A 20,508-nucleotide genomic window follows, 5' to 3' on the forward strand; every position below is an offset into this window, starting at 1 on the left:
TCATAAAAAAATACAAAAATATTTCATAAACCTGTTTTCAAAAAAATCTTCCTCTAGAGTTAAGACTTTGTCCTAGATAGAGAGTTTTAGAGTTAGGGTTTAGTCTTTGATTTGTTGTGTGCTTGTTTGTGCTTGTTTTAGAGTTAGGGGTTTGTCCTAGAGTTATAGGAACGCCTCCGTCCGGTCAGTTGCCGATTCACATCTCCGATTGATGACTAGGTCTAAGATGCATTAGTCCGCCCTTTGTTTTTCTTGGGAAACACAGCCTAGTTACACATAGGTTGTAGGAACCACCTACATTAGCTTAGGGCTAACCTACATTTAGTTAGGGCATATAGAGTGTCCTAAAATTCACAATCCATTAGAATTTAAATAATCGCACAAGAAGCTTTAATAACTAGTCCGGTCTTTTAGATCGAGTCTAGGATAGAGGTCTAGATGTCTTAGGCATCATAGTTTAGAATTGATGCGAAGAACAACGTGACTCTGATTCTTGGGAAGGCGGGGATACGTAGGCTTCTTTGGATGAACATCAGACCATCCAATGACTCGGGTTTAATCATTAGAGTCTTAGGATTTGTTGTGTTTCGTTGTGTGTGGTATCGAGTCGTATTGTATGTAATGTTGTGTTTTCTTACATTCTTGTATAGACCTTATACCTATAGTTGTAGCATGTATGTGTTTGTCCACCAGAACTTCGACACCCATTAGGCATGTCACTCATAACCTAGCTGTGATTAGGCGGCACTTCTTCCATTTATTTCGTATGCGCTTATTTTCATCTCCGAGACATGCATGATCAGATAGACGTCTTCTCGGAGATATATGTTCCCATTTTACATGATTTTCGCCCAAAACTCTTCAAGGTTAATAATAATTGGCATAAGAGACCAAGTGCTTGCACTCGGACGAATTGGGGGTGCTCTTCGGACCTTCTCCATTCGTAATCAGGCACGGACCTTTTGTATCTCTGGTTATCCATTGCGGACAGAGCATTTTTTTGGTTCCATGGCGTATCCACGGATGGCGACTTTGAGTTATTTTTAGGTACATCTTGGTTTCGAACCCTGGCTCCAGATCAAGATGTATCTCATTCGTTATGTATCGCTACTCGTGCTATGCGGTAAGAGTAGCACTTATTTTGAGAGTTCCTTGGTAGAGCTCTCCTTCACATGTAGAGATCAAAGAACTTGTTTTGGAATTGATGGAAGTACATCTACAGATTACGAAAGGATTGAACAAAATCAGAATGGCGGTCGAGAAGCCTTGCACGATGAAAAGGAGGAGAAAAGAAAGCAAATAAAACAAAGGAAAAATACAAAAAATAAAGGCATCAATATGGAAAAATCCGTCGTTCACCTCAAACTGTCACATGTCAGAGTGAAGATCCTCACCCACAACAATCCGTACATCAACAACCAAATCAGTTCAAAAGAACACAATGAAGGAGCTTTGATGAATGGCTCGATCAGACTAGTTTTAAAATGGAGCCGTCTAGACTCTTGATTACGACATGCGTAATGATGGCTAATTACAAAACGAAGGGAGGAAGAAAGAGACTCAAGATCTAATTTTTCATCAGCCAATGCTTAATCTTCAACCTTGAGGATAAGGTTGATTTTAAGGTGCGTGGAATGTTAGGTGCCTAGATGGGTCTCACTTAGAGTGGAATAAATTAATTAGATATTTTAGTGAATAAGATCAAATCTTACCAGATCTGATATATTTAGTAGTTATATTAGATTTTTTTTATAGGTAAGCTAGGGTTAGGCAGACCCCTACCAGATATATTAGATAAAAGAGAAGAACACATGAAGCTCAAAGCAACCCCACAAACATGAAGGGCGAATAACAACAAGAAAAGAAAACATATGCAAAGCTAAAAACAAAAGGCAATCAAACGCCAGCCAACAAACCGCCGGAGCGAAAATAAAGAACTTCCAAATCCAAAAAACACCCGCCACTCCTACCTCCAATGCTATCCAATTCTTGGATAAGAAAGGAAGAATGCATGAGGGGGAAGGATGGAGGAGAAGGGGTGGAGATTTCCCTTTCTTGTCTTTCTTGTTTTGGACCGTTTGCCATTGATCTTCCCCATTTAGATTGCCAAAATTATCCAAATCCACAACATGATCTCTTAGGACTGCGAATTGGTTTCCTTTGGAACTAAGGATAGGGGTAGGACCGAGAAGAAGATGCTACAGGAGGTTTTACTGTTTTATCAAACAAAGCTGGGGGTTCAAATGTTTTGCAGGCATCAACAGATTTGGAGACCTGGATATCAACATTAACAGTGTCTCTGATTTTTGGTTTCCAAACTAACTTACTGGTGGATTTCTGAATTTCTGTATGAAGGTTGCATTTGTCTGTACTATGACTAAAATCTTTGCAGTGGGTGCAAGGTGAAGGCTTCCAATCATGTTCGACAGGTTGAATATGAGTTCCGGTTGGAGTTTCGATTATAATGGAATCTGGAAGCTTCTTCTCAACAAATACCTAACACAAATCTTCGCATACATCAAACGAGTGGCTTCAGCTGTGTGGGAGTCCATGTAAAGAGGCCTGCCAAATCTACTAGCGATCTTGCTTAGACCTCTATGAGTCCAGAAATATTTATTTAGATTAGGTTAATATTTAGATTAGGATAGTATTTATTTACTTATTTTTATTTTTATCATAAGATCTTTTTCGATCTTTCTATGTTTATCATTTAGTGCTTTATTAGGCATATGTTATTGTTAACGGAGAAATTATTCTAGAAATTGTGTTTCTGCACAAAAAAATGACCTATCCTTCTTGGATCAAGAGGCCGATCTTCCCTCTAAAATCAAGTCTGTTACGAACCGATTTAGGTCTGTAACACCATATGATGATCTCGAAGATCAAAAGTCTTGTTTACCCACGACTCATGCCTATGTTAGACTAAAAAATGAACTATGACCATCTATCCTATAATTTGAACGGCCCATTGCGACTATCGTGAAGTAGTCATGTTGATAGAGAAAACATTTTCTAACAGAAATATTTTCCTTCCAATCCAAACAGGGCCAAAAGAAGAAGGGCGCTGATATCCTCCCCCCCCCCCCCCCCCGACGGCTGGCTAACGTATTCCCACCATTTGACCTCTCTCTCTCTCTCTCTCTCTCTCTCTCTCTCTCTCTCTCTCTCTCTCTCTCCACACACACACACAACAGGAACAGTTGGTGGGCCCAACAGAAACCATTGGTGGAATGGTGGGCCCATCTTTGAACAACGTAGGCCCTGCCCATACCACACCAGAGGATAATCCAAACCGTCCATTTGATGGGCCATAAACGTAAATAGGTGCGTCCCAAAATATTTTTCCATAGGCGGATCCTAGCCCTCTGATCTAAATAGAAACTACATCTTATGCAACCTCTATATATTGTAGGGTTGTGATCATCCTACGGAAATGATTTTTGGGGCCCAACCTATTTACATTGTGGCCCATCAAATGGACGGCTCGGATCATCCTATGGTCTAGATGGTACACTTCATTTTCAAAAATATGGGTGGGGCCTAAATTGGTACGAACCACACCATAGGATGATCCAAACCATGGACGGCTTGGATCATCCTATGTTGTGGATGGTATGCTTCAATTTGAAAAATATCGGTGGGGCCTACAATTGGGCCTTAATGTTAGTGTACGACCAACTCCATAGGATTATCCAAACCATGGACGGCTTGGATCATCCTATGTTGTGGACGGGCCTTAATGTTACTGTACGACCACAGGATGATCCAAACCATTCATTTGATGGGCCAACCCTTTTGGGGGCACAACCCATTTACGTTATGGCCCATCAAATGGATGGCTCGGATCATCCTATGGTCTAGACGGTACACTTCATTTTCAAAAATATGGGTGGGGCCTAAATTGGGCCTTAATGTTACTGTACGAACCACACCATAGGAGGATCCAAACCATGGACGGCTTGGATCTCCTATGTTGTGGACGGTACACTTCAATTTGAAAAAAATCGGCGGGGCCTACGATTGGGCCTTAATGTTACTGTACGACCAACTCCATAGGATTATCCAAACCATGGAAGGCTTGGATCGTCCTATGGGCCTTAATGTTACTTTACGACCAACTCCATAGAATGATCCAAACCATTCATTTGATGGGCCACAATGTAAATAGGTTGTGCCCCAAAAATCATTTCCATAGGATGATCACAACCCTACAATCTATAGAGGCTGTATAAGATGTAGTTTCTATTTAGATCGGAGGGCTAGGATCAGCCTAAGGAAATGATATTTTGGGATGCAACCTATTTACGTTTATGGCCCATCAAATGGACGGTTTGGATTATCCTACGGTGGTATGGGCGGGGCCTATGTTGTTTAAAGATGGGCCCACCATTCCACCAACGGTTTCTGTTGGGCCCACCAACTGTTCCTGTTGTGTGTGTGGAGAGAGAGAGAGAGGTCAAATGGTGGTGACATATCCTAACGTTTAGCGTTAGCCAGCCGTCAGGAGGGGATGGGGGGAATAGCCTACAGGGGGGGGGGGGGGGTAATATCAGCGGCCAAACCAAAAAAAAAAATAATAGAAGAGAAGAGGTTTGGTTATTTGGTTATGCTCTCTCTTATCTCTCTCTCAGCCATGGTGGGTGGATCTCTCTCCATCTTATCCTCCTCATCTTCGTTCCCTTCCACTTCCAACACCGACTCTTCTACCGCATTTACTTATACCAGCAAATTCAGATCTTTAAATCATTACATACGATGCCCTAATTCTAAATCTTCCTCTTTTTCTCCTCGAGCTTTCAAGTTCGAAGATTCAACTGCCGACAAGTTTATGGAGAACAATTCCATTGCAGATTTCATGAGATTCAGAAAAAAGATTGGAGAAAACAACTGCGAGTTACAGACGGCCGTCGTAAGCTACACTAAGAAATTCCCATGGTCTCTTCTCCAACCATTTCAAGTAAATCTTTCCCTTCTTTTCTTTCTTTTTTCTTTCCAGTTTCCTTTTTTTTTTTCTGTTTGGTGAGCGGGGATGGTGATTTCTAGGATTTTTTTTTCTCTGCAGGTTGATTTGGTGTCAACGATTCACATTGCGGATAAAGAGTACGAATATTTAAATTTAAATTTCTGTTGATAGGTTCGTCGTTAATAGCTTGGATTTAACTATGTAATTAACTTCGAAATTGAATGGCATTTTTTCATATAAGGTTTTTTTAATTTTTATTTATTTTTATGGATACCATTAGTCACGGATAAGTTTCTTCTTTAAAATGTGAAATGACCTTAAACAGGTCGAATTATTTGAACTTTGACTGTCTGATTTTTCTTTCTTTGTTTAGAACCACATGATTTAGTTCGAAATGGCTTAGTAATTATTCAGCTTCTCTGGTTCATATTTTTTTCTAGTGTAGGCAGTTATGTGTCTAAGATAAAACTCGAATAGGAGTATTGTAATAGATTGGGGTACCATCAAGTAAATTTAACTGTTTGGGACCTGCTCATGAATTTTTTCTGATAGATGATATCCCTTATTTTTATATAACAGTACTCAAATTTGGGGTTTCTGAGTTGGATGCATCAAACAGACATATCAATCTAAGTTTTTCTTTATTTTTTTGAATGGTACATATCAATCTAAGTTGGTCATATTAATCTTAAGGATCATGAATTTAAGGCTACTGAAGCATAGGTACCATGTTTTGATAAGTTTCTTGGAAATAGCTGTTGATGAACGTACGAACGATAACCACATTGTAGTTAATTACTGTAGAAAATCGACGGACAAAGGTCTGATCAAAACTCGCGATAAAAAACAAGATAAAATAATCCACAACGGCAACACACAAAGGACATAATCAACACACTTGGTTTATGTGGTTCAGCACAAAGGCATATGTGCATAGGCGATTCAGAGAATATTTCACTAAGCAAGAAGTAAACAAAGATTACAATAAGTTCCTCGATCGATCTACACTTGAACGCTTCTCAAACCCTTCCCTTGCAACCCCTTCTACAACCCCTTCTTGCCATCCTCTCTTGTATTTCCCACAAGAGAATAACAAAGATTTCTCTTGCCTCTCGTCCAAGCGGGAAATCCGTTGCCGATTTTCTCTTTCTATTCCTCTTCCAAGGTTGAAGAAATCAAGAGAATCCTTCCAAGAAAACCCCGCAAGTTCCTTTGTATACCTCGTTTTTTCATTCCGAAGAGAACCCAAAACTGTCACTTGTTTTCTTCCCTTTTTTTCACCAAGAGAAATCGTCTCTATTTTTTATTGTGTTACCTAGAGTTGTATGTCCTTAAAGGTTTTTAGTCGTTGGTCCTTCGTTCGTAGTGGTAATTGCAAGTGCACTCTGACGAGTGACATAGAAATAGTATTCTTGCTTATTTCGATGATCCTTGGTACAGAAGAACCAGTTCAAGAATTACTAAGTATGGGACTGTCGAGGAGCAAAGGACTGAGACTGGAGAAAGATGTTCGGGGGGCAAATCCCGCATAGACCAATAGATCGAGATCCATAGTCCATTTCGGATCCAGATAGGGCCGAGCCGGATAAGTGGAAGAATGAGTTTCATATCATATTAAGAAGTGTCAGTTTTCTTAATACCCGACCTGCCCTGTTTCCCGTGGCGGCCCATTCCCTCACAGCCCCATATCGACATATAAGTCTTGTTACCTATTTCAAAATAACAACACCTAGTTATTTAAGAGAGAGTGGCGCGGGAAACAAGACATTTCTAAACCATTACAATGTTTGATATTTGATTGATGGCTACACAAAACCTCAATTATGAAGCCAAATGCTACAACCGTTACATACAATATTGGGATTTGTCTTAAAGGGCCTAAACCATGTTTGATTGAGGGTGTACCCCTGTAGGCCACCCATTGGATGGAGCCTGGAATGGATTGTTGCCCATCGTGGCTAAGCACACTTTTATCTTTGAATCCCATCTAGAGATAATTCATGTTACTTGATTTTAGAAGGTTGCTAATGGAGGCATCAATGTTTTGGCCAATGGGGGTTATTTTTACTTCTCAATGTGTGTGGAAGTCTCCTCATAGAGAGGCACAAAAGTACACAACTATTTTATGGGTTTATGTTTTCTGTTATATCATTTATACTTTTGTATTGATATAAGCACTGAATCTTCTTTGTCTAAACCCTGGTTAAGGCCTTCTGACTGCTCATGAATTCTATGGATTGTATACTAATTGTTGTCTATATCTTGTAATTTCAAACATCTTCTACAACAGTTTGTTGCTCCCACTTTCCTAAAATAGGTTGTTTTCTGTCAGTCATGCATGTGCTTCTGTTACTTCTGTTAACTGAGCATCAAATTTGTAAGCATAGGGGCAGGTGCCAATATCGCCATGGATTTATTTAAATCTTGTAAGTAAACAAGATTGCAGCTTGCACGAATTAGTTGATGCAGGTCGATCAAAGGAAGGGCTAATAATTCATTCTGATACCAAATTTGAAGCTTCTCTCTGATGCCAAATTTGATGCAAGGCCGATGTAGCTCTGACACCAAACATGATGCAGGATGATCGAAGGAAGGACTGACACTTCTCTCTGATCCTAAACTGGTGTAGGATGAATCACCAAGGTATAATACTTCACTCTAATGCTAAAATGATGTAGGGCGAATATATGGAAAGGACGTTAGCGGTGAAAAGATGTATGAAAATTAAGGTTTTGGATGGTAAAATATGTGATTAGATTGAAAAAAAATATTTCTGCTAGGTTTAAGGTAGTTTTCGACAAGGTTGCCGGAGCGGGAATCGAAACAGGAATCGAAAGCAGGAATCGAAGGCTCCCGGGAGAATCCTGCTCAAGGTTGCCAGAGCGGGAATCAAAACGGGAATCGAAAGCGGGAATCGAAGGCTTCCAGGGAAGAATCCTGCTTCCTTGGTTTTCGAAGGGTGCAATCGTATGCCAGGAAGTTACGTACATATTTCGGGATGGTTCCCAGACATTTTGTTTTTGTAGAGGAAACGAAAAAAGAAGAGAGAAAATAAGAGAAATACAGATGGCAAGTAGTAAAGAAACAAGATATTATCAAGAGTTTTCTTTAGCATCTCACCAAAGATGAATAAGATTATGCTAGAATCATACTAGCAATCCCGAGGCTTCGCACCAAGGGGCCACGGCTCGCACCTTGGGAAAGTATACTTCACATCTATGATTTGCCAGAAAGCAAGAAAAAACCTGATTTTCAGTCACTCATCAATAGCATCTATAACATCATTCCATCGTAGCATAGCATCCTGTCATTATTATCATTTTTTTAAAAAATTGACTTTTATTGCGCAAAGAAGATTACATTGTGGGACAAGATGTCCCCGACATAATCAAAGACACCCATCCAGAATACAATACCCACCCGATATAAATCAAAGCAAAACTAAAATGAACATATTTGTTAAATGACCCTAGTCGAGTCTAGACACGCATCATCTGCCGTGCGTGTAATAACCAAAGAAACCAATGAACGCCTTCTTTGCAAGTGAATCTGCCATTTCATTTGCCAATCTTCGCCTGTGTTCAATTATGGGATTAATCACACGAACCAAATCCCGAACCTCCGATATGCAGTTGTGAAGACGCCATGGCCCATTCGATTTATTAGAGGTCCACGATATTACATTTGATGAATCACCCTCAATGATAAGAGGTCCCCTCATGTTGCTTGAGAACCATTTTAGGCCGAATAGAAGTGCTCTGACTTCCACTTCGTTTGCGTCACAATTACCAATCGGTCCCGAGTACGACATAATTACCTTTTCATTTTTATTCGAAATGACACCCCTGATCCCCGCCCTCCCAGGATTGCCGATCGAGCTGCCATTGAAATTCACCTTGAACCTCCCTATAGGCGGCGCTTTCCATTCGGGTGTAATTTTATCCTTGAACTTCCTTTCCCATATGTCATCCTTCCAGTTTCTTAAAATCGCTCCAATGTTGTAGTCGATTCTCATCCTGTCTCTAACCCAAGATATTAAACCGACATTGATTTGCTATGAAATCCGGTTCAAAGTCTTCTCCTTTTCTGCGAAAATCTGATCATTTCTTTCCTTCCATATCTTCCATATGATGACATATGGCACTAATTTCCACATTGCTTGCCCTATATCACCAAAAGCCCACCCCCCCTATCCAATTGATTAGAACCCTTCTAATACTCCTTGGACATACTCATGAAATACCGAACGATCTAAATGTGTTATTCCAAAGGGGATAAGAAAACTGGCAATGTAAAAGTAAATGGTCTAGTGTTTCCTCCTCCATCTTACATAAAACACACCTACTTACCAGCAGAAATTTTCTTCTTTTGAGCCTTTTGTATGTGTTAATGCTTTTGTGCATAATTGTCCAGAGAAAGCTACCACCCTTGGTGGCACAACAAACTTCCAAACACGAGCCCAACGCAAAGCTTTCTTCTTGCCGTTGTTTAAGGCTGCAAAAAAGGATTTGACATAAAAACTACCATCCGGGTCCGGGATCCAAACTCTCTCATCTGGTGTGAAAGCCGAGAAATAATGAGAGTTAAGAATATTGAGCAGAGACATTAGGCACGTTATTTCCTCGTCCTTTAGATTCCTCCTTAATCTAATATCCCATAAAGCTGTACTATCTTCTGCACTCATCAATAGGTAATCCGAAATTTTTGCATCACAGTCAATAGCCAGTTGAAAGAGAGTCGAATATATTAGTTTTAACTGAGAATCCCCCACCCATGTATCAATCCAAAATCTAATCTCATTACCCCGGCCCACTATGAATCTAATATGCTTCTCAAACTGTGAACGCGCGGTACATACTGACTTCCATGCAGCCGAACCTTTCCCCACCAACGGATTCCTCGCATTCCAATCACCCCAATCCCTCCCATATTTTTCCCCAATCACATAGTGCCAAAGAGCATTCTTTTCTTCCCCGTAATGCCACAACCACTTACCCAGTAACACCATATTTCGTAGTTTTATTTTCCCAATCCCCAAACCACGTGCTTGTTCAACTTGGATACCTTCTTCCACTTCATCAAGCTTTTCACTGTACTTGCTTTCCCATCCCCTTCCCATAGGAAATCTCTTTGTAATTTTTCAATACGTTGTGTGACATTTGTTGGCTTTATATAAAGACATAAAATACACCGGCATATTTGATAGAGCTGCTTTGATTAAGGTTATTCTACCCCCTAAGGAGATGTGCTTTTTCTTCCATGAAGCAAGCTTCCTTTTTATTCTCTCCAGGATCCCATTGAGCAACTGTCGGTACACCATAGCTGAGAGGAAGCCCTAGGTAAATGATCGGTAATCTTGCATCCCCACATCCAATCCTCTTTGCATATTTCCTTACCAGCTCATTTTCCACATTTATACCTGTCATAACACTCTTAGGGAAATTGATTTTCAGTCCAGAAGTTATTTCAAACCAATGAAAAATGCTTTTTAAAATTTCCATAGATTTTGTATCTTCCTCCATGAAAACGAGTGTATCATCGGCAAATTGGAGATGGCTCACCATGATAGAATTGTTGCTTGGCTTCAGACCCCTTATATAACCTTTCTGCTCCACTTTCACAATCATTAAGCTGAGCACCTCTGCCATCATGATGTATAAATAAGGCGACAAGGGATCCCACTGCCTTAATCCTCTTGAGCTCTGAAAAAAGCCTCCCGTCGTGCCATTAAAAAGTATAGGGAAGGATGCGGTTGTCACACATGATCTCATCCATGTCCGCTATTTAGTTCCGAATCCCATCTTTTCTTGAATGAAGTCCAACACGTTTCAGTCCACGTGATCATATGCTTTTTCAATATCTACTTTCACGATCAACCCTCTGCTACCATTCCTCTTTGATGTGTCAAGGATTTCATTTGCAATTAATATCCCGTCCAGTATTTGGCATCTGTCTTTGGTCCACAAATGCACCCTGGAATTTGGATATTATGTCCCCCATCACTCCCTTCAACTTTCTTGCCAATATTTTTCCCACAATTTTATATATACTATGTACAAGACTAATTGGTCTAATGCCCCTGATAACAATACCCCCCTCCTTCTTAGGAATCAACGTAATTTAAGCTTTTGGAGTAAAGTGGTAGTTAACATGGTATCAGAGCCAAAGGCTTCGAGTTCAAACCTCCAGGATAGCAAAAATCCACATGCAATGGTCGGCCCAAAGTGGGACCACATGTGCCATGTGTTTGCCAAGTGGGCCACACGTGCGGGGGAGTGTTAAAGTATAAAAGATAAATAACGTCTTTCTCCAACAGCTTAAGCTTTTGGAGAAGTTGGTAAGTTAACATGGTATAAGAGCCAAAGGTCCCAAGTTCAAAACCTTCTGGTTAGCAAAATCCACATGCAATCGCAAAACCCAAAAGAGGGGCCACATGTGACATGTGTAGGCCAACCCTAAAAAAGGTGCCACACATGTGACACGTGTAGGCCAACCCTAAAAAAGGTGCCACACTTGAGGGGGAGTGTTAAAGTATAAAAGATTAAATGCTGCCTCCTCCAACAACTTAAGCTTTTGGAGTAAAGTGGTGGTTAACATGGTATTAGAGCCAAAGGTCTTGAGTTCAAACCTCCAGGATAGCAAAAGTCCACATGCGATGGTTGGCCCAAAGTGGGACCACATGTGCCACGTGTTTGCCAAGTGTGCCACACTTGCGGGGGAGTGTTAAAGTATAAAAGATAAATAACACCTTTCTCCAACAGCATAAGCTTTTGGAGAAGTTGTTAACAGTAATGAACGTAGTATTGGCTTCTTTATTTATAATGCTATCTTGTGGAACTCCTTGATAAATGCCAAAACGTCCTCCTTAACAATTCCCCAATAGTTTTGATAAAACGCCATTGGAAAAACCGTCCGGTCCGGGTGCCTTGTCTTTTTCCATAGACAATATTGCGGCCTCAACTTCTTCCTCCGTACAACATCGTTCCAACTGTTCCTTTTGCAATTGAGATATCCTTTTGAAATCAAGCCCCCTTAGTTTTGGTCGCCAACTATACTCCGAGTGTTAAAGTATAAAAGATAAATAACACCTTTCTCCAACAGCATAAGCTTTTGGAGAAGTTGTTAACAGTAATGAACGTAGTATTGGCTTCTTTATTTATAATGCCATCCTGTGGAACTCCTTGATAAATGCCAAAACGTCCTCCTTAACAATTCCCCAATAGTTTTGATAAAACGCCATTGGAAAAACCGTCCGGTCCGGGCGCCTTGTCTTTTTCCATAGACAATATTGCAGCCTCAACTTCTTCCTCCGTACATCATCGTTCCAACTGTTCCTTCTGCAATTGAGATATCCTTTTGAAATCAAGCCCCCTTAGTTTTGGTCGCCAACTATACTCCAGTGTGTATAAATTAGAGAAGAATCCTATGATGAGATCCTTGATCCTTTGCTTATCCTCCATCAACGTCTCTCCCTCCAAGATTCAATTAATATTGTTGATTCTTCTACGAGTACTAGCCATCCTGTGAACAAATTTTGAGTTTCGGTCGCCTTCTTTGAGCCATAGCGCTCTAGATTTTTGTCTCCAACTAATTTCCTCTCTTCTCAGAATTTCTTCATGTTCTTCCATAAGTACTAACCTTTCCACCTTTTCACTACTCTCCAAAGGTGCAGCCTCTTCTCTCTTTTTTTCCCAACATATCCAGAGAAGCCAATATCTCCAATTTTGGTTCCCTTTTAGATTTTCATCCCTCCTCTGCCATTACTTAATTTTTGCCTTTCAAGTTTTCAGCTTTTTATACAACATAAATCCGTTCCACCCTTCAACAGATATCTCCCCCCACCATTTACTAACCATGTCTTCGAATCCCAGCACTTCACATAGCGACGGATCAAACTTGAATGGTCTTGGGCCGCCCGAGAAATCTTACACTTGCAAGAGTAAAGGATTGTGATCTGATATTGGACGAGGTAACACCCTTTGAAAGATGAGTCGGAAGGCCTCATCCCATTTTTTCGAAAGCAACACCCGGTCCAATCTACTCATAATCAGATTCTCTTGATTGTTTGTCCACGTGAATCTCGCCCCCTCCAGCGGCAAATCAATCATCTGGAATTTTATGAGATTCGACAGATTTCTCATACTTGTCGTGATTCTACCTGGCCCGTTTTTTCATTCAGGAACCTGATTGTATTAAAGTCCCCACCTACAATCCAAGGTCCCTGCCACTGCTCCCGTATTTCCCTCAGTTCAGCCCAAAATGCCCCCCTGTCCCTTGCTTTAGCAGGCTAGTATACGGTTGTGAGTTTCCACTTCTCATTCCAGTTACAAGAAGAAAATGAAATGGTTATGGAAAATTGTTTTATACTAACCTCCTCCATCTGAAAGTAATTATTCTTCCAGATGACACTAATTTCACCGGGAGTTCCGATGGCTTCCTTCTCCGGCCATTGTCTGTTGCTTCTACCCCACAATTAATTTATTAGAGCCTCTGATATCTCTATAACTTTTGATTCGACGATGGCAAGTAGGTCTGGCTTTCTACAATGAACCAAATCCCTAACCACTTGCGTCTTTCTATCCGACCCCAGCCCCCTGATGTTCCAAAATCCGATCTTTATTATAACACATTGATCCCAAATCGCCGACTCTTGGTTTATTTCAAACCACGGATCTCCCGACAACCATTATGAGATTGCCTCCTACTCTTCTTGCTAGATCCGTCCCTGACCTCGATTCCTTGCAGCATGTCCCTAGTCTTTTCATTTTCTTCAAAGGCAATGCCTATGTCAGTTGCCATTTTTGCCATTTTTTCCTTCTCCTGGTTAGGACATTCTACATTCTGGTCCTCCTCACCAGGTTGCCAGATGGGCCCGCCTTCTTCATCGCATCCCTAACTTTCTCCTGCAAGTCCATTTCCAGGGAATCCTGCAAAGATTGTCTATCTTCACCAACTTCCACCCTTGCCGAAGAACTGTGATCATCAATTACACCTGCTTGTGCCTTCTCGTTTTTACAATCATCTGCTAAAATTTGACCACCCGGCGAAAGTGACTTGCAGTGTAATGGGGTTTCAAGAATAATAGAGTTGGATTCACTACCGAGCTCCGCCATTTTATTATCCTCTTCCAATCTGCTTTGCTTCATCAAATCATTTTGATTTTTCCCTCTTCTCGGAGAGCTTGTTAGAGCTACAGATCAACGGTGAGGTCTCCTTCAATTTGCACTGTCCTTCCCTCCTTGATCGCTTCCATTTGAGATTAAGAAACACCTGTAAAATCTCCTCACAGGATGGAGATGCATCATCTTGAGATTGCTTCTTGGATTGCTTCTTCGCCAACTCTAGGGTTTCTTCCCACAATTCTCCAAGTAGTTCTGAGAATCTGCCTTTGATCGAAGAATAGCCCCGATCTGTTTTCTGGAATTTCTCCCAATGGTTTTTGGCAGATTAACTCTCTTTCTCAATCAGTGAGAAGCTTTGAATGAGTGGCTCTTTCCCGGAATCCGGTAACCTCCTTCCCTGTCCGCCACATAATTGCCATGCACATCCACCCTCCCGGATGTGAGCTACCTGTTTGCATGCTGACCATTGATCCTCACAAGTTTCCTTCTCTTTTTCGATTGTGGCCAGCTGTTACCACTATCAATTATCTGTCCGCCTTTTGTATTCTTTTTTTAATGATAACCAGCTGTTTCCACGCTGGGGGACGTGTCTTTCATGCATTTTCCCACCCTCAGATCCTTTCCATCTGTCCCCTTGATGCTCCATATTATCTACGCGTTCCTTCTTTATTCTGATTGCTTTTTGAGCATGGTAGTTTGCCAGTTTTCTCATCCACAACTACTGTGCCACATGCCCCCCGATCTCGACAAAGGTGCAAAGACCTCGAACATTCCTTCATTTCTACCCTTCTTTTGAAATTCAAATCAAGGGTTCGATCAATGTAGTCATTCTTGAGATCGCGATCAGCGGCTCTTTCTTTGCCTTTCCCAGCTCTTTATTTGAAATTTTGAACCAATCAGAATCCGTCTTTTGCATCTGCCCATCCACTCGCTTCCCGGATTTAATCACGACCCTTCTTTTTACTTCGATCGACGAATGGTCCGGATTGTCGTCTTCTTCCTGGGCTGTTCGACTAAATTTTTTTTCTCTTTAGTTTCCTTCACAACATCTCCAAGCCTGCCTCCTTTTATCTCCGGCTGACTCAGTTATTTCTGTCTGATTCACCTCTGAATCTGTTTCACCAACCACCCCAATGGAGAAAAATTTCTCTAGCACCTTCAATGTCACTGTTGTTCGGAGATGTGCCCATTCAGAAGTAAATACCAAAGCATTACCAAACTCTAGGCTTCCCTCCAGTGCTGTGTCCATTTTTACTTCCACAACTGTTCCGAAGAGTTCTCCGAGTTGAAGGACAGTTTTCCGGTCCCAGGCATGCAAAGGGATCCTGTAGAAACGAATCCATATGGATTTTGCTCCAGTATCCATGTCTCCATTCGTAACGGCCATTCACCGAACGCCATACCATCCCTCCTTCAAATTTCAGATGCTTGCTGATACGAATTGAAACGAAATAAGACCTTATTCTTGTTAAGTGTAACAGGCTTCGGAAGATCATGGATATCCGAGTATCATGACGCCCATCTATACACTTCTTCTATTTGCCATATGTCTTTCTTTAAAACCCCAATCAAACAAGATTTCAAGTAGCTTATCCTTCTTCAATCTCCTTCCCTGAGACAACGACCACCTACTGATGGTTATCTTGTTCTTCACATGATACACTTCCAATCGGCCATGCCTTTCCTTCTTGTTTATCTGATTTTTCCTTGACTGATCCTCTGTCCATTTGTTTTCCTAGATAGCTTCCACACCATCTGCATTCTTTCCTCCTCCTGAAATTATGGTATTCACATTTTGAGCATATCCAATCACCTGGTAACACTTCTTCTCTGCTAATTGGGGGTTTGGCATTTTTTTCACCTTTCTTCGCTTTGTTTCCCATTCATCATTCTTATCTGCTTTTTCTCCTGCCGGGCCTCCTTTGTTCACCTCCTTCTTCAGGTGAGGAAAAGATTCCACGGTTCTCTTACATCACTCCTTTTCCAGATGAAGCGCTTCAAAAGCTGTTGCTATAGGATATTCAGCTTGGATCAAATCCTGGAAAACTCTTTTCAAACCTTCAATGGATGCTTCACATTTACATATTTCCTCTGCATCTTCTCTATCCACGAAGCATCTATAGATTTCTTCCACCTCTGTGGGTTTCATCCTCTCCCTAGTCTTCAAAGCTCCGAAGATATACCCTTACCGAGACCGGAGACAAATACTCCACAGGTAATAGAAAAGTGCAATGAGGCTTACAATATATGTAAAAAAGAAGAGAATTAGAAAGTTCTAAAAACTTATACACTTTTAGACTACAATACCTTCTAATGACATAGAAACTTGCTCCCCGCTTAAAATTCTCGTAATGCATGTGTGGGGCTTATTTGAAACTCTCATAACTCAAGAAACTCGAGTGATTTTGATGGGAAAAAACTATGGTACCCCCATTATATAACTTAAGGAATTTAAAAGACGCCTAAAAATTAAAATCTAGACCTTAGGATGGTCTCCATCATTAGTATAAGCCAAATTTATTTTAATTACTTCTGATAATGAATAGGAAAAGCCGAAAAGATATTAGCATGAGCAACATATAAACTTACTAGAAAAAATTGGCATTCAACTAAGGTTAATTTGTTTCATGAGTGATTTATGGCAAAGCCTATTGCTAATAAAGTCATGGCAAGGCTTCCGAGCTTGGCTAGCAACCTGAGGAAAACATTCGAATTAGAGTGCAAGTTGATCCCCTGACTTAATTAATGCCCAACTTACTTATTAGAAAATATATCATTGGTTATCCTTCCTTCCTTCAGTTTGGGGTGTCGGTTTTACTTTTTGTCTTGGTTGCTATGTTTTGTAAACACGGACACCAGTGTTGCTTGTTGACATGTACACGGAGTATCGGACACAACAAAGCTTCCAAATTTAGAAATGGGGACACTTTTTTTTTTGAAATGGCAATATATTGAAAAAGGGAACCGAGATGGTCCACCAAAGATACAAAGAAGAAAAACGTAAAAGACAAACAAAATACAATGGAAATTATAGTACAAACTTCTCACGGGGGAAGAAAATCGAACCACTCCAACCCCTCTTTAAGAACTCCAGATCTAGCGAGGGAATCCGCCTCACCATTTGCTTCGCGTCTAACATGCTTAAAACCCATAGACGACTCTGAAATGAGATCAGAAATTTCCTCAAAGTAACTCAAAAATCTCCACGGAGGAGCCACTCTCCTAGTTAACCAACTAATTACGTTTGAAGAATCTCCTTTCACAATTACCCTATCGAGAGAATCATCATTCAGATGCTTAATCCCCTGATATGCAGCCCTTACTTCCGCTTCAGATGAGTCAGTCCTTCCAATTGGACCTGCAAAAGCCCACGATACCTGCCTCGGGAATCCCTACATAGCCCTCCAACCCCAGCTGGACCCGGATTGCCCATGCAGGACCCATCAAAATTTATGTTAAGGAAACCTTCAGGGGGGGCTTCCCATTTCTGACTTCTCTTATCTCTCCTCATACCTTCAGAGCACACAATGCGCCACCCCTCCCACAGATCGAAGGTTGATACGAATGTGAACAGAGGGATGTTCTTTACCCAATAAATAACCATGGCTATGATTTTATTATATAACTAATACGATGTCTTTGCCACTCCTTCGAAAACTCTCGAGTTCCGTTCCTTCCAAATGACCCACCACAAAGTTATTAAACATAATCTCCAAAGCACCTTACCTTTCTTTTTCCAGGGCACAAAATCCCAGCTCGAAAATAGTTCTGCTAGAGACTTTGGAAAGATCCAATAAATACCAAACCTGTCCAGAATGAGACCTCAAATCTCCCTTGTTAACTTGCAATGAATAAAAATGTGGTCAATTGATTCCCCATCTTCCAAACAAAGCGAACAATGGTCCACCAGGCACATACCCCTTTTTCTTAGAAACTCAATGATCTGAATCCTCCCATTACGCACTGCCCAGCTGAAAAAAGTTACCGATGGGGGGCCATGAAACTTCCAAACATCAGCAGAGAAGGGGGATCCAAAAGCAGGCAGCAACTGATAGTAAAAGGATTTCACGAAAAATAAGCCAGATAAATCCCATATCCATATCCTTTTGTCCAACCCACTTCTTTTTATATAGCACCCCTCAATGAGATGAAGCATATGAGAGATAAACTGTAATTCTCGCTCAAAGATATTTCTTCTGAAACAGGGGTTCCAAACCACCTTATTCTGAATTCTCTCGAAGCAATCACACACCTTCACTTCTTTGTCCAAGGCCACCGAGAACAACACAGGGAAAAGCACCGCCAAAGGCTCAGCAGAACACCATGAGTCCAACCAAAATTTGATACGATCTCCTGTATATACTTTAAACCTAATTCCCGCCTCAAAGCTTTGCTTAAACTTCAGAATATTACGCCAAATGGTAGCTCTTTTCTTACCATACTTATCATCCGAACACCAGTTACCATGTAGGAAGCCATACTTGCTCCCAATAACTTTTACCAATAACGAAGATAGTTCCACACCAAAACGCCATAGCCAAACCCAAGAGAGCGCGGTTGAATTCTTTCAATCTCCGGATCCCATCCCTCCATTCTTTATAGGAACCCAAACCTTATCCCACTTTACTAAAGGGATTCCTCCTTTATTATTTGACCCACCCCACAAAAATCTTCTTTGAATCTTTTCAATTCTCGAAACTACACTCACCGGACAGTTAAATAAAGACAGATAGTACACGAGTATGTTAGCCAAAACCGCCTTGACTAACACCAGTCTTCCACCCTTCGAAACAAGGTTTTCTTTCCAGGTTTCCAACCTTCTTTCTATTCTTTCTACAATAGGGGTCCAAAGCTCTTTTCTCGGTTTTCCAACCCCCAAAGGGAGCCCAAGATACGATGAAGGTAGAGTCTCCAACCTGCAACCCATCACATTTGCAAAACCGAGAGCTTCTGAGGGAGGAAGATTGATAGCAAACAAGCTGGATTTCTGAAAATTTAATCTTATAGCATCTTAGCGAAGCCTTGAAGTTTAAAATCTTCATCCTGTCAGGAGCACAGAACAGAATGGTGTTGTCAGCAAATTGCAAAAGCGACACTTCTACTCTGTTGCGACCAATGATAAAGCCCTCAAACAACCCCTTGCTACTTCCTTTTACCATCAATCGATTGAGGGTTTCCGTAACAATTACAAAAAGAAGGGAGAGAGAGGATTCCCTTGCCTTAACCCCCTGGAAGACTTGAAAAAATCTTTTGGCGACCCATTAACCAGAACAGAAAATCGTGCCGAGGAGATGCATTGTCCCATCTAACCTCGCCATCGATTTCCGAAACCCATCCTCCCCAGAAGATAGTCCAGACAGTCCCAGTCCACTCTATCATAGGCTTTCTCCATGTCTAGCTTACATAACACGCCCTCAGATCCACTTCTTGAATATGATTCAATGACTTCATTCGCAATTAGAGAACAATCCAGAATTTGCCTCTTACTGACAAAAGCACTCTGACTATCTGAAATTACAAAAGGAAGCACTACTTTAATCCGGTCAGCTAACACGTTGGCCAAAACCTTGTACAGGCATCCAACCAGGCTGATTGGACAGAAATCAAACACCTTGGAGGCCCCTTTAACCTTGGGAATTAAAGTTATAAAAGTAGCCCCTGTGCCCCTATCAAGAACCATACCATCATAGAACTCCTTGAAGTAACGAAAGATGTCACTTTTAACAGCCGGCCAACAAGCTTGGAAAAAAGCTAAGCAGAAGCCATCAGGACCAGGTGCTTTATCTTTGGGAATCGAGAACAACCCTTTCTCAATTTCCTCTTCCTCAAAAGGTTTTTCCAATTTCGCGCTTGCCTCCATATTCAGGCTATTGAACTCCACTCCCTCAGGGATATGGCACAAACTTCCTTCTGAAGCATATAACGTCGCATAAAAATCAACAATAGCCGAGGAAACCTCTTCCTTAGAATGCAACAGTATTCTACTCACTGAGATAGACTCGATCCTATTCGTCCTTCTTCTAGCACTAGCCATTGCATGAAAGTAAGCTGTATTCTTATCTCCCTCCTCCAGCCATTTCACCCTTGATTTTTGTCTCCAAGAAATCTCTTCCCGCAACAACAACACGTTATGTTCCTGCTTTGCTTTCCCCAACTCTTCCCATTCTACCTCTGAACTTAACCCACATTCCTCTAGAGCTACCAATTCTTTTAATCGACTTTCCAGCCACAACTTCCTACCCTGATCCAGATGATGTTGTTCCTTGGACCAAGCTTTTAATTTAATCTTGACAAATCTGAGTTTTCTCTCAATTACCACATCTGCTGGACCCTCCACACTACACGAAGACCACTAATTTCCCAATTTGTCCTCTATGTTAGGATATTTAAGCCAAGCCATTTCGAATCTAAAGGGAGGAGGGC

General features: G+C 41.1%; 1 protein-coding gene across 2 annotated transcripts in view; it reads left to right on the forward strand.

Annotated features, from left to right (window-relative positions):
* Positions 1-4,546: 4,546 nt before the first annotated feature.
* The window catches only part of LOC143845386 (thermosome subunit gamma), a 46,157-nt gene continuing 30,195 nt past the window's right edge, over positions 4,547-20,508 (forward strand). For both annotated transcript variants that reach the window (XM_077353704.1, XM_077353703.1), the window contains exons 1-2: positions 4,547-4,957; positions 5,063-5,100. In XM_077353704.1, the coding sequence (XP_077209819.1) occupies positions 4,607-4,957; positions 5,063-5,100 (389 nt within the window). In that variant the 5' untranslated portion in view covers positions 4,547-4,606. The remainder of the gene's footprint in view (positions 4,958-5,062; positions 5,101-20,508) is intronic.

The sequence above is a fragment of the Tasmannia lanceolata genome, unplaced genomic scaffold (genome assembly GCF_043159265.1).
Source record: "Tasmannia lanceolata isolate RefF3 unplaced genomic scaffold, GAP_Taslan_0.1 ptg000015l, whole genome shotgun sequence".
NCBI lineage: Eukaryota > Viridiplantae > Streptophyta > Magnoliopsida > Canellales > Winteraceae > Tasmannia > Tasmannia lanceolata.